Consider the following 13,882-nt stretch of genomic DNA (forward strand, 5'->3'; position numbering starts at 1 on the left):
ATTCCTGCTACCCAGATAGTTAAATAGTGTAAGACTTAACAATCTCTGTTCAACTTTGTTAATCCTAAAGATATTGTCAGGAAAAACACATTTTAGGACGTTTTCTGTGTTTAAACTGAATGTTCCACTTGGCATGTTGATTTCTAAGAAGCAGCTACTTTTTAGTGTTGGGTATGAACACTGTTCTTTCCCATTTGTTTTCCTTCACCACTAACCCTGTGATCAACCCAGTGGGAATGTACATAACTCACTGTCTCCCTCATTGCTTTTGCAGGTTCTAACTACTGTAACCGACCCACACATCCAAACGGTGACTGCAGCCACTTCTGCTTCCCAGTGCCAAATTTCCAGCGGGTGTGTGGTTGTCCGTATGGAATGAATTTGACTTCTAATCACTTGACATGCCAGGAAGACCCATCCCATGAACCACCCCTGGAGCAGTGTGGTGCCCTTTCCTTTCCATGTAGCAACGGCAGATGTGTGCCCAGTCACTACCGCTGTGATGGAGTAGATGACTGTCACGATAACAGCGATGAGCACCTATGTGGCAAATTTAGTAAGTAGCTTATACATAGGAGATACTCAGTGACGAATAGAACAGAGAGGTGGACCTTTTTTTTCTTTTTTTTCTTTTTTATGGTTGGGTTATCTCTGTGGGGGAAAATATCTTCTAGAAGTTCGGATTTTTTAATATGTACCCCCAAGGCTATAGGAAGCTAGATAGTAAATATCATTCATAGATCATGCTATAGTTGATTTCTACCATTGATTTGGGCTATCTTCAGCAACATTTAGTTTTTATCTGACATTGGATGTTTGGACCAATGCAGTCATTACAAGCTCCTCCAAAAGTCAAGTCAGAATAAATAGATTATAACCTTTAGTATCTGAAAGAATATATTTCATAATCGGTACTTGTAATAATTGCGTTTGAAAATTTCAAGTGGTATATTTCCTTTCCCCCACTTTGGAGTAAAATAGGGGTGAACTGATGGTCTTAATGTTTACATTCTTCTTTCCATGGTAATCTGGTGTATAAAGTCGGGGGCCTAATGAATGCTATTGTAGAAAACAAAAGCATTCCATTAAAATTTAAAAAAAGAATCATTGAAATCTAAGAACTCTCTATCAAGGTGAGATCAATAATAATGATAACCTGTCTTTTTGGAGAGAAAGAAGACTGCCAGATTTGAAAATAAAAGTGCCCACTTGTCTGAAATTTCTAAAATTTTCTTCTTGTTTTAAATGTACAAATTTTTACCTGAATATTTTATCAATTTGTGTTTTTCCAATGACACCTTTTCAAGGTTTCTTTAGACTAAGTGTGAAATTGAGATTAGACGAAGTGTAGCTGAGAAGTACGGGATGGGTGTCAGGTCACACCAACTAGAGATTGAATCTTAGGGAGATTCCTAAATCTCTCAAAGCCTCAGTTTCCTCATCTGTAAAATGCAGATACTTATACATACCACACAGTATACTTGTGAAGATTAAGAGAGAAAAAGTATGTATAAAACACTTAGAAAAATGCCTGGCTTATGACAATTGCTAAATAAATGTCAGCCAATGGTGATGATAAGAATGACGTGCACGTCTCTCTTTATTTTGTATATATGCTCCCATTGAAGAACCGGGCTTTTACAAGGTAAGAACTCACTTAATAGGGCTGTAAAAGAAAATGTCTTTGTGACCAGTTTGTTTCCGTTGTAGATAATTCCTGTGCATCTTCAGCGTTCACCTGTAGCCACGGAGAGTGCATCCCTGCACACTGGAAGTGTGACAAGCAGAATGACTGTGTGGATGGCAGTGATGAGCAGAACTGTCCGTCCCAGGCACCCACTTCCTGCCCTGCATCCTTATTCACCTGTGATAATAATCTGTGTATCCCAAGGAGCTGGCTCTGTGACACAGATAATGATTGTGCAGATGGATCTGATGAGAAGAATTGCGGTAAGTTTTGCGCAGACTTCTCTTGGTTGGTCAGCCTAATGAATAGATTTGAACAATTAGTAGGCCTTGCACATTTTCCTCTGAGGCTCACACAATTTTTGTTGGATTGTAATCATTATTCCATCTGTCAATCCCTGTATCAATAGGCTATCAGAGTAAAGAGTAAAGATGCTTAGAGTCCTCTGGTCACTGAGTTTTATGGATGCAGAAAAAGGACTGTGTCTAACATCCAGACACAAGTGGGAAACAATTCCTCCACTATATATCCACTATATGTATGTATGTATATATAGATAGATATAGATATCTATATCTATCTATATATATATCTATATATCCACTATATATATATCCACAGATATATATATCTATATATCCACTATACATCCACTATATGTATGTATGTATATATAGATAGATATAGATATCTATATCTATCTATCTATATATATCTATATATCACAAATTTGTTTTATTCTAAATCATATAAGACATTTGGCTATTGGTTTTTCTTTTTGTTTCATACAGGCAAAAAGGGAATAAAGCGCAGAAGCACAGAAAATTTAAATTTCATTGGTGCTGTCTGCCTGCTTTTCATCTTGCTGTTCTGATTTCACTTAGGTTGTTGTTTGTTTTTGTGTCTACAATAGTAGTTGAAGGTGGATGGAGTTCCCTGGACCAAGGTCTAGTCTTGGTTACATGACTAGGCAAGTCACTTCCCTCTGTAGCAGATGGGTTTTCAGACCTCTTCTAGTTTTCACATTCTGTGCATCTATATTTAATATAGTTTCATATTGTGGATGGGACAGCCAGCACATCTGACTCTAAGGGTATGTCTCTTTAGCAAGGTAGGACCCTGGCTTCTAGAAACGTTCTGCTTAGAGTTTGGACTAAATCCAGTCATGATCTGTCTATATACTGTTGCGGCATGTGGGTCAGGCTGACCATGGTGCCCAGTTGGGCTCCGTTGCTTAGCTTTGGTGGAGAGTCATAGACCCAATTGTATTCATGAGGTATAGTCCAGTCCAAGCCCATGATGCTCACTTTGGTAAGCGTAATGTATTTTTCAAGGTTTAATCACAGAATCTGACTCTGACCTATAATCTTCTTATTCCTCTTCCCTCAAACTGTCCTGGCTTTGAGTACTCTTCTGGGCTAACTTTGGCTATATGGCTGATGTGAAGGAATTTTGAACACATGTACAAATGAGATAACTTATGTATCTCCTTAGCATTTTGCAGCTTCGGTCCGGTACCCACTGAACAAGAAATAAACTGTTACTTGGTTTTGTTTTTGAATGACGTTAGAATTTACAGAGACATGCCTACCTAGTCAGTTTCGTTGTCCTGATCATCGATGTATTGACCTATCTTTTGTCTGTGATGGGGACAAGGACTGTGTTGATGGATCTGATGAAAATGGTTGTGGTAAGTGGATTGCTTTATTTTTATTCATGACATTTAAAAATGTGTAGTCATTTTTTCCTTGAGCTAATTTCGAATGCTTTTTTTTTTCATTCTTAGTAATTAATTGCACTGCTTCCCAATTCAAATGTGCCAGTGAGGGTCGATGTATTAGCAACATATATCGTTGTGATGGTGTTTTTGACTGCAATGACCACTCTGATGAGGTAGACTGTTGTAAGTACCATATTCCTACATGTTTTAGGCCAAGGAATCATTTCATATTATCATAGGTTTTTTCTAATTCGCATACACTGGAGAGAAGACAGCTTAAATTACAAACTATTATCAAAGAGTATTGAATATACAGTATTGAATATACAGTAGAGTTGACTAGGTATTTCCAAATAATAACTTAAATTTGTGAATCAAGTGGTTTTACAAATGGGCACTTTCCAGTCTCTTAAGTAGGTTCCATGTTTCTTAGATATTTTTGTTCTCACTATGAATATTTCCTAGGACATCCCAAATTTGTGGGTTTCAAGTTTTTGAGGCTTGCTATATATAATGATATATCTTAATTGTTTCTTTTAAATTTCAGTAGATCGGTCAAATCATGGTATAGATAGGGTGTGGAGTAGTATTTGATATTGACTCGAATTCTTTTGTAGCTATTTTTTGCTGAATATCTACTAAGATGTTATGTGTGGTCTTTGTTCTTAGAGTAGGGTAAGAGAAATTATATAACATAAGAAATAATTGAAGCAAGGTACATATTAATGAAGGCCTTAGAAATGATACAGATAAAATTCAATTGGGTTCATGGAAAAGAAATTCCTTCTAGTCATAGGATTCAAGGAGAACTTCATAAAATATAAATCTGATGGATTTATAATCTCCATGGGCTAGAGACCTATAGTGGACATGATTTTTTATTGCTCACTAATTATGTCAAATGGATTTAAGTTGATCACTTGTTAGAATAATGGTGTTTTAGACCATGAAAAGCAGGTGTTTATCAATTTTCCTCCCCATTCAGAAAATAAGTTTTTAAGCCTATGTATAAAAAGAAAAGTTAAATAAAATGCTTAATACTTTATAGATGTATACAACACCCAGAAATTCATAGTCACTGGTGTTCCTGTTTTCTGTTGAAAACATGGAATTCTTCTGTGATGATTTGTGGTTAAACTACCAATTGCCACTGACTTGTGGTTGCCTTACAAGGTCCCTGGGAGGAAACTTGGGTTTACCCCTGTGATATACGGAAGCAACTCTCATCTTTCAATGAATAGTGGAAACTTAGCAAAGAATTAAGGACTTACTGTCACCCTTTGTTTACTTATCGTGTGCTGGTTTCATTGGATGTAGTTCATTTGAGGGAAAATTAATAACATCCAAATACTTGATATTAAACTGATCAATTCAAAGTAACAAATTAATGGCAATTTGAATTCTATTGAAGTGAACTGGTGATTATTTAATAAAGAAGAAGATGAATTTTATTATTAACCTGTAGTTGAACGAACGTCAAAAACACATGAAACGATTTTCTTTTGACTCAGGGACAAATCGAACTCGTAGAAAAATTTTTGTGCACTGCAATGTCTGAGAACCCTATATCGTTCTAGATTTTAATATTAAATTTGTTATAGTCATTATCAGAAACCCACCATTGCTCCAAAATCATTTCTTCTTAATCTAGGAATTATATAAAAAGGATTATGAATTACCTTCATAAGCTCATCTCTCCCATGCATTTATCTTAGCAACTAGGCCTCCTGGGATGTGCCACCCAGATGAATTTCAGTGCCAAGCAGATGGTGTCTGCATCCCGAAGAGCTGGGAGTGTGATGGGCACCCAGACTGCATCTTTGGATCTGATGAGCATCACGGCTGTGCCGCCAAGACCTGCCCTTCAACTCACTTCCTGTGTGATAATGGAAACTGCATCTACAGAGATTGGCTCTGTGATGGGGACAATGACTGCAGGGATATGAGTGATGAGAAGGACTGCCCTACTCAGGCCTTTCACTGTCCCAGTTGGCAATGGCAGTGCCCTGGCCATAGCATCTGTGTGAATCTGAGTGCAGTGTGTGATGGCATCTCTGACTGCCCCAATGGGACAGATGAATCCCCACTTTGCAGTAAGTTTCCTGACCACAGTTTAATGGCCATGAATTCATTCTGAGCAGTGGCCTTCTGTGCATCACCATTGTCAGAGTCCCCATGCAGCTTTAAGGAAGGGATTTCAGTTCCTCTATGAATTCAAATCTGTGTAGGGATAAGCATCATGGACTTCAAATAAATCACCACTGGATGATATTTCTCATTAAATCCTTTGCACTTGGTTCTGTGTTTTTACTTCTTTTTTAGAAAAATGGGACTAAATGAGGCCATTAGATTGTCAAATTAATTTTTGTTTTGGATTGTGGTCCTAAGTTTTTCTAACTTTAATATTTTCTAATTTCAATCAGAACTTGCCACAAAGCAAATGAAGTCCGGGGATTTGTGTTTGCTGTGATTAAAATCCTGTGATTGGCATGCAATCCTAATTGCTGTCCTTTCTTTCTTTCCTCTTTAATCAATGCTCACTCTCAGATGAACCCCAGCCAGGTATGATTGCAAAATATTTTAGATTCTTATGATATTATATGGATTGTGTTTGTGCTGAAAATATTCTAGTAATTTTGACTTACTTCCCTCTCTGGAGCATGTTTCCTGTCATGTCTCTTAAAAATAAGTTAGACTACACATGGAAATAGAGGCATTTGCATACCAGCCATGTGAACCAACTTTGGGTGGCTTCAGGCATTGCTGCTGTGGCCCTGAAAGGAAGGAGTGATGGCATGTTGGTGGATCTGTGCCCTCTAATGTTCTTATTTCCTTTCCCTTTCCATTTATTCCCTTTCATAGACCTTCCAGCCTTGCTCTTGAATGTCTCATCTTTCATTTCTGTATAGGTAGAAGAATGTCAGAAAGCAAGCAGGAAGTAATTTAGGTCTCTTTTCATGCTTTCTCAATGACAGTTGTGTTTTTTGATGTTGACAGTATTTCCCTAAGTTTCTCTCATTGCACTAAATGGAATTATAATAGAAGTGGTAGTGAAAAAAAGTGGTTTAAGTACAGTGATTGTGGAGGAGAGTAAATCCTTAAGGAAATTAGAGCAGATACTGACTAGCCTGTGGAGCTCATCCAAGTGAATAGCTGCTCTTAGCTCTTACCCAGGTATTACAATGAAGGTGGCATGAGACCGTATGATAAATATTACAACAGGGTGGGACAAAAAAAAGCAAAGATTCCTGACTTTTTTTCCTTTGTGATTTCTCTTTCTTTATTCTAGACCAGGACAGCTGCTCAGATTCCAATGGTGGTTGTACTCACCAATGTGTTCAGGGGCCCTATGGAGCTCAATGCGTGTGCCCATCAGGATACCTGCTTGCCAATGACTCTAAGACCTGTGAAGACATCTATGAATGTGATGTCCCAGGCTTTTGTAGCCAACATTGTTACAATATGAGAGGTTCTTTCCGGTGCTGGTGTGATAAAGAATACACGTTAGACACTAACGGAAGGACTTGCAAAGTTACAGGTAATAACTGAACTTGAAAGTGAACTACCTCCAGCCAGAATAACAGCACACTCCAGAGTTTAAGATCAAATGTTGCATGCAGGCATTTGACAGTGTTGGAGTTGAATCCTGGATGGGTTTATTGTGCGGATTAAATAAGTTAATAATGGTAAAGATCTTGGGATATTTTGGAAAATAGAGAGTAAAATATAAATAGGTAGATGATTTTTATATTATTTAAAGTATCAGTGGCTTTTATATTATTTAAAAATTATTTCTATATCATATTTAAGCATTTTATATATAATGCTTAGTTGATTCAATTCAACCAATATTAATTCTACTATGTGAAAGTGATTATACTAGCTATTAGGATATTGATTTGGATGGTTCACCTAAAAAATGACCAAAGAAAGAAGGTTATCATAATAGTTTCTTTTTCAAGTAAGAGGCTGAATGGTAGACAGTCCAGGGGTGGGGGAAGGCTGTGCACCATGCTAAAACTTGGTATGATTTATTACTAAAAAGGAAGTGAAGAGATATTGAGAGATAATTAAAAGTGTCTGCCACAGCTCAGTGCCTCAGGCAAAACAAAAATATTTAAGACACAATTCTTATCAGGAAGAATTATCAGGAAGCCCACATTCTAGGAAGGAAGATAAAATTCAAAAGTAACTGCAAAAGTAACAAATAGTAACTGGAAGAATGCAAGTGTAGTTTGCTCCAGATTGATATTTAGGCAAACACTGGGGGTATAACTCAAGGAAAAAAGATATTTTGGAAAAAGCTTGTTTTAAATACTCATGAAAATGAGCTAACTATCAAGATAAAGAATGAAGTGATTAAATTATTTTTTTTTTAGGAATTTGCTTTCCCTATTACGATAGTTTGGAATTATATCTTCCTTCTGTCATCAAAAGTATTGCATCAAATATTTAAGAGATGTTTTAATTTAATTATGGTTGCTCCCTGATTCATTGACATTTTTGCATTTTCTTCTTGGACAGCATCCGAAAGTCTGTTGCTACTTGTGGCAAGTCGGAACCAAATTGTTGCTGACAATATCACCTCCCAGGTTCACAGTATCTATTCAGTTGTCCGGAATGGTTCTCACATTGTAGCTATTGATTTTGATTCAATCAGTAGTCGTGTCTTTTGGTCTGATGGAGGTCAGGGTACAATCTGGAGTGCGTTTCTAAACGGAACAGATAGAAGAGTAGTAAGTACATTTCTACTGATCTATGGCCTCACTAGTCCCCCTGTCTTGGGATTATTACTCTTACTCATCAGTGAGAACAGGTCCTACCTCATCCTGGGTAGCTCTCATTTTTCCTTTTGGGCCACATTGCACCCAAGGGGCCTGGGCATTCATAACTCCCAGTATATGTGTGTTTTAGAAAAGAATGTGACCTCTGAAGGTAGATCCATGATTCTAAATTCCAGGTCACATGACGCAGAGACTTCAGAAACTCTCTGACATAGCTTTTGTAATTTTTTTTTTTTTTCCCTAGTGGATGAGAGCAGAGGAAAATGCAGGGTAGTTACGGGGTTGCTTTTCCTTAGCTTTAATTTAGTTATATTTCTCAATCCATCTCCCACAGTTTCAGTTTCTTGACCCTTGTTGGTTATGTTTCCTCTGCCCCTTAGGACTTTATTTTTGTAATTGTTGGCATTTAATCAATAAAGATATTATTTTGGCATGTGAACGTTATAAAGTTTCATAGCGTTGCCAATTTAGCGAATGGATAGAGCTTTTGTTTAAATGCAAAAGCTTTGAAACCAAATGAAAGTACACACTCACCCAACGGTAGAGTTATCCCAGAGTATTCAATTCTACAAAATGTAGTATATTTTTCGTGGAATGCCGTACTGTTGATTTGGTGGTTGGCTACATGGAAGACATTTTCTAATCCTTACAAGCAATCCTAGGACAAGTTTAGTTGCCTGATTCTAGATTTTCATAGAACTTCAATCTATTCATATAATTGTTTACATAATTTCAATTTATTCATTCTCCGTAGAATTCACTCTTAATTCACCTTTTTTCTTTAGCTACTTAACAGTGGTGTCACTATGACTGAAAGTATGGTGGTAGATTGGGTAGGTCGCAATCTTTACTGGACAGACTATGCTCTGGAAACAATTGAAGTATCTAAACTGGATGGGACTCACAGGACTGTGCTGATTAGTCATAATGTATCAAATCCAAGGGGACTAGCATTAGATCCCAGGACTAGGTAAGATTTTTTTTTTTAATGATATCGCCTTGAAATGGTTATAAGGGAAAAACAATAATAGCATGATCTGGCCTATACGTGTATCTTAAGATTTTAAATGAAACCTTGTTTAAACATTTCTATAGATATGGTAACCATCCAAGTAGTTATTGGTACCCTTCCTTTATCTGTATACTCTTCTTCATAAAGTACATAAGAGCCATTGGTTGTTCAATTTAAGAACACATTGATTTATTAGCTTGGTAACACAATTATTGAATTGATTGTCATAGAATTATATAATTAGGTCTCTAATGAATGCATTCAGTGGTATTCCATAGACGGGCCAGTTTGCTGTAACATGGTTATACAACCAAAAAGGCAAGATTTTCCTGCTTCAATTTCATGTTTATTAGAACTCCGTTTTATGTCATGGAAGGAAGAAAAGTTTTGCCCGCTGGTCGTAACGGGAAGAAGAAATTCTCCCATGTGCTTAGAAACCTTTGATGGCTTCTTTCCTTGAATTTACTTAAAATTCTCTAACTTCAGTTCTTCTCTGTAAGATCGTGAGTTAGACAAATTATGCTTGATGCAATATAGATTTCCTAGATATTATAAAGTAATACACACCAGTGAAATTTATGATGAATCTCTGATGATGAATAAATTGACTTTTATCTTAAAAAATGACAGGGTAGATAAACAAGGCCAGATGGATTTTTCTAGATCAACTATTTGTGGATTGTACAGAAACATGAATAGGCATTGAGACATTTCATTGTCATTATGTACTGCATGTTTTATGAACATTTTAGAAACACCCAGATGGCTTATGATTGTATTATGATTACAGTTTTACTTTGTGACACTCAGAGGAAATAATAAACTCTGTATAGATGTTCTGAATTAGAGATGATTTACTTTAAGCAGAACATAAAGATGATGTTGTATTACTTAAAATGGCAGTTACTTTCCCTATTGAAATATATCCTTTCTGACTGGTAACTGATTTCTTTCCACAGTGACCATTTGATGTTCTGGTCTGACTGGGGCCATCACCCTCGTATTGAACGAGCTAGCATGGATGGCAGTCTGCGCAGTGTCATTGTTCAGGACAAGATTTTCTGGCCCAGTGGCATAACTATTGACTACCCCAACAGACTGCTCTATTTCATAGATTCCTATCTTGACTACATAGACTATTGTGATTATAATGGACAGCATCGGAGGCAGGTGATAGCCAGTGATTTGGTAAGTTGGTTTTGAGGAAGACCACGCTGAACCCACAATAGCGGCTTAGTAGAAAGCAAATAGAGTTAACAAGAGAACTAAGAGATTAATTTTTGTATCTTAGACATTACAAGGTCAATCCAGGAAATATCAACAGGAGTGAGGGCCAATCCATCTTTCCTACTAACAGAAAATAAATATTTTTATTCTAGTTCATGGTCAGATTGTGCCATGTCTGGGAACGATTTGTGTGATTAAGTTGATCTGTAGAGGCTGATCTGTTGCTTCTACACTTTAAAAAAGTGCGTTGAGCAAAAATTAATAATTTATATTTAGCTTTCTCAGTTAAATCATAGCCTGTTGTATATTTTGTATTTTTTAATTTCAGTATAATTGATATACAATGCTATATTAGTTTTGGGTGTACAACATACTGATTCAACAATTCTGTACATTAATCAACTTTTATTCAGAAAATTATGGTGAATTTATTTTCACAATTTGAATGGGAAGATATAGAAAATATATATTTTAGCAAAGAGCCATTATTTAAAATTGCCATTGGTGATAGTTCTATGGCTTTAAGGGGCCCTGGCAGGGCCTCCCTCCCTTCAGGAAGCATGCAAGTAGGCTCGGTCAGATTAATGTGAATCTGTAGTGGCAGAAATAGCACTGGATAACGAGTGGTGATAACAGAGGAGGGGGGGGAGCTAAGGGTTGGGAGTAGGGGATACAGATAAGTCACCTTACTTTCTGCCCTTCAGTGTTGCTTTCATTTGTAAAATGGATGCCCAGTGTAATGACCAGAGAAAAAATGAAGACTGAGCGACACAATGTGAAAGTGCTTTCTCAATATGAAAGCGACAAAAATGTGAAAGTATCTTGAGTGCTATAGTGGGATAATTATAGGTCAAGCAGTGTATTTTTTGTCTGTCTCCTGAACAATGACTTCCCTATGTCTTAAATGATTAAATCCTAAACGATATCCTTTTCTACATTTTTTGCCTTGGTTTGTACTTGTTGGCAAAGTCTCATCTTTTCTCTTCGCTTCACAGATTCTGCGACATCCCTATGCCCTAACTATCTTTGAAGACTCTGTGTACTGGACTGACCGCTCTACTTATCAGGTTTTGCAAGCCAATAAGTGGCATGGTGGAAACCAGTCAGTCATAATTCGTAATGTTCAGCAGCCCCTGGGGGTTGTTGCAGTTCATCCTGTGAAACAACCTAATAGTAAGTGATACAGAGACACTTGCCTGGGAATAGCTTGGAAAGCACTTATTCTGAGAATGCTAAGTGTACAATGTTGTAGACCTATTTGTTTGGGCAATATACTCCCTTCTTCTTTACTAACCACCGCAGTCCTAACATTTTCATTACTTTTATTTATCATGGTAAACTAAAAACTTGTATGTAACAACAACAGACCTAAACTGTGTCATTTTATTCAGCAATTGGCTACTGTCTCTGTGACAATTTCTAAATCCCTGTTTCCTCGGCTGACAAATACTGCATAGACCAGATAGTCCCTTAGATCCTTTCATTGCTACCCTTCTGTGATCTAAAGGAGCTTATTCTTAGGACTCGTTTATTATGGCGCCAGTGCTCTGTAGGTGTAGCTATCCTAAGTCTTCCTAGATGTAGATGTGATATATTCCACACATCCTAGATGTGTGTGTGGCTAGATGATTTAAAAATTTGGCATTGGTAGTTTAGTTCTATCTCCCTTTTTTAGAATATCTGCTCCCATGTTTATAGTATTCTCAGTGCTTAGAATAGTGCTTAGAGCACAGTGAATGTTTTTTGAGTGAATGAATAGATTAATGAATCTAATGCAATATATATAATAAGAATGTATAAGATCTAGAGGACATCCTGTGAGCCTGGGGTGCACATAGGTTCCCTTATTTTAAAAAGCAGAGTTGCACAAAGATATCATCAATAGAAAGATAAAAGATTACTATTTAACCAAAATTTGGACAATAGTGGATAAATTTCAAGGTCACAAAGGGAAAATGCACATTGATTTCATTTAGTGTAAAAAGATCTTTTAGCTTAGGCAAGGAGACACATGTTATTTGGCATCGTATTTCTATTACTGAGCTTTGGGTTACTCAGTAGCTATTTGTTCATAAAGGATTGACCTGTGACCTTGGGCAAGTCATTTCTCTCTCTTATTTCTCTTATGAGTTTTGTGTTGAAAGCATGATGCCAGGGAAGGGTAGAGTAATTTAGGAAAAAACCAAACCAACATAGGTTAACTTAATCTACTTGAGTCTCTACTGGTGGCCTCCAGGGGGACAATAACAGCATGACTATGTGCATACTTAAAAATTTATTTATTTACTTACATTGAGATAAATTTGACATATAATATTATATTTTAGGTGCACAGCACAATGATTTGATAAATGTATATATTATGAAATGATAGTGACAATAAGATTAGTGAATATCCACCATTATACATAATTATAACGTGTGTGTGTGTGTGTGTGTGTGTGTGTGTGAGTGTGTGATGAGAACTTTTAAGATCTACTCTGTCAGCTACTTTCAAATGTATAATACAATACTGTTAATGGTAGTCATAATGCTTCACATAACATCCCAGGACTTATTTATCTTGTAATTGGAAGTTTATACCTTTTGACCACTTTCACCCATTTTGTGCACTACCTACTCCATGCATCTGGCAACTGCCAATCTCCATATGAGTTTGGTTTTTCTTAGATGTCACGTATAAGTTAGAGCACATAGTATTTATAAGTTATATATCTTATAGCATAAGTTATATCATATAGTATATCATATAGTATACTATAGTATAGACAAGTATATTGTCTTTCTCTCTTTGATTTATTTCACTTAGTTTATGCTGATTGCAAATGGCAAGATTTTCTTTTTTACGGATGAATGATATCGCATATGTGTGTGTGTGTGTGTGTGTGTGTACACTACATTTTGCTACATTTTCTTTATTAATTCATTCTGTGCACTTCAATGTGGGAGGTTTTCCATTCACCAATGTTTTCTTCTCTTCTTTTTCCATTACAGGTGAAAATTCATGTGCTTCTTCCTCCTGCAGCCATCTATGCTTGCTTTCCTCACAGACGCCGCACCTTTATTCTTGTGCTTGTCCTTCAGGATGGAGTCTTTCTTACGATTCTGTGACTTGCTTGAGAGGTACCGTATGCCCTTTAAGTGTGGAGGCTGCCTTAGTTTAGCAGAGCAGTGTGAGCTCTAAGCCACTTGCTAACGGAACGTGTGCTGTGTTCCCTTTGATTCAGCAAGTCTTTGGAGTACGCATGCCATGTGGGACGTGTGCTGTGTTCCCTTGGAGTACGCATGCCATGTGGGGTGATTTAATTGAGCACCTCAGTTGTAATAGTTTCTGTATATAAAGCTCATATTGTGTGTGGATATGATTAAACAATCCTTAAGCTCACGTTTTCTTTTACCTGGTTACAGTTAGACAAGCAGTGATAATGGGAAGCTCCAAATTCTGCACTTAG

The 13,882-nt window shown here is 36.8% G+C and overlaps 1 protein-coding gene across 6 annotated transcripts in view; it reads left to right on the forward strand.

The window, feature by feature from the left end:
* Nucleotides 1-13,882, forward strand: part of LRP2 (LDL receptor related protein 2) — a 198,753-nt gene that overhangs the window by 96,344 nt on the left and 88,527 nt on the right. For 5 of the 6 annotated variants that reach the window (XM_078451168.2, XM_078451170.2, XM_078451169.2 and 2 more), the window contains exons 21-32: nt 275-556; nt 1,711-1,950; nt 3,258-3,377; nt 3,474-3,590; nt 5,123-5,500; nt 5,955-5,969; nt 6,697-6,945; nt 7,932-8,143; nt 8,977-9,161; nt 10,163-10,391; nt 11,426-11,603; nt 13,425-13,553. In XM_078451168.2, the coding sequence (XP_078307294.2) occupies nt 275-556; nt 1,711-1,950; nt 3,258-3,377; nt 3,474-3,590; nt 5,123-5,500; nt 5,955-5,969; nt 6,697-6,945; nt 7,932-8,143; nt 8,977-9,161; nt 10,163-10,391; nt 11,426-11,603; nt 13,425-13,553 (2,334 nt within the window). The remainder of the gene's footprint in view (nt 1-274; nt 557-1,710; nt 1,951-3,257; nt 3,378-3,473; nt 3,591-5,122; nt 5,501-5,954; nt 5,970-6,696; nt 6,946-7,931; nt 8,144-8,976; nt 9,162-10,162; nt 10,392-11,425; nt 11,604-13,424; nt 13,554-13,882) is intronic. The other variant, XM_060621534.3, reaches the window with a different exon arrangement.

This window comes from Panthera onca, chromosome C1 (assembly GCF_046562875.1).
Source record: "Panthera onca isolate mPanOnc1 chromosome C1, mPanOnc1 haplotype 2, whole genome shotgun sequence".
Taxonomy (NCBI): Eukaryota; Metazoa; Chordata; class Mammalia; order Carnivora; family Felidae; genus Panthera; species Panthera onca.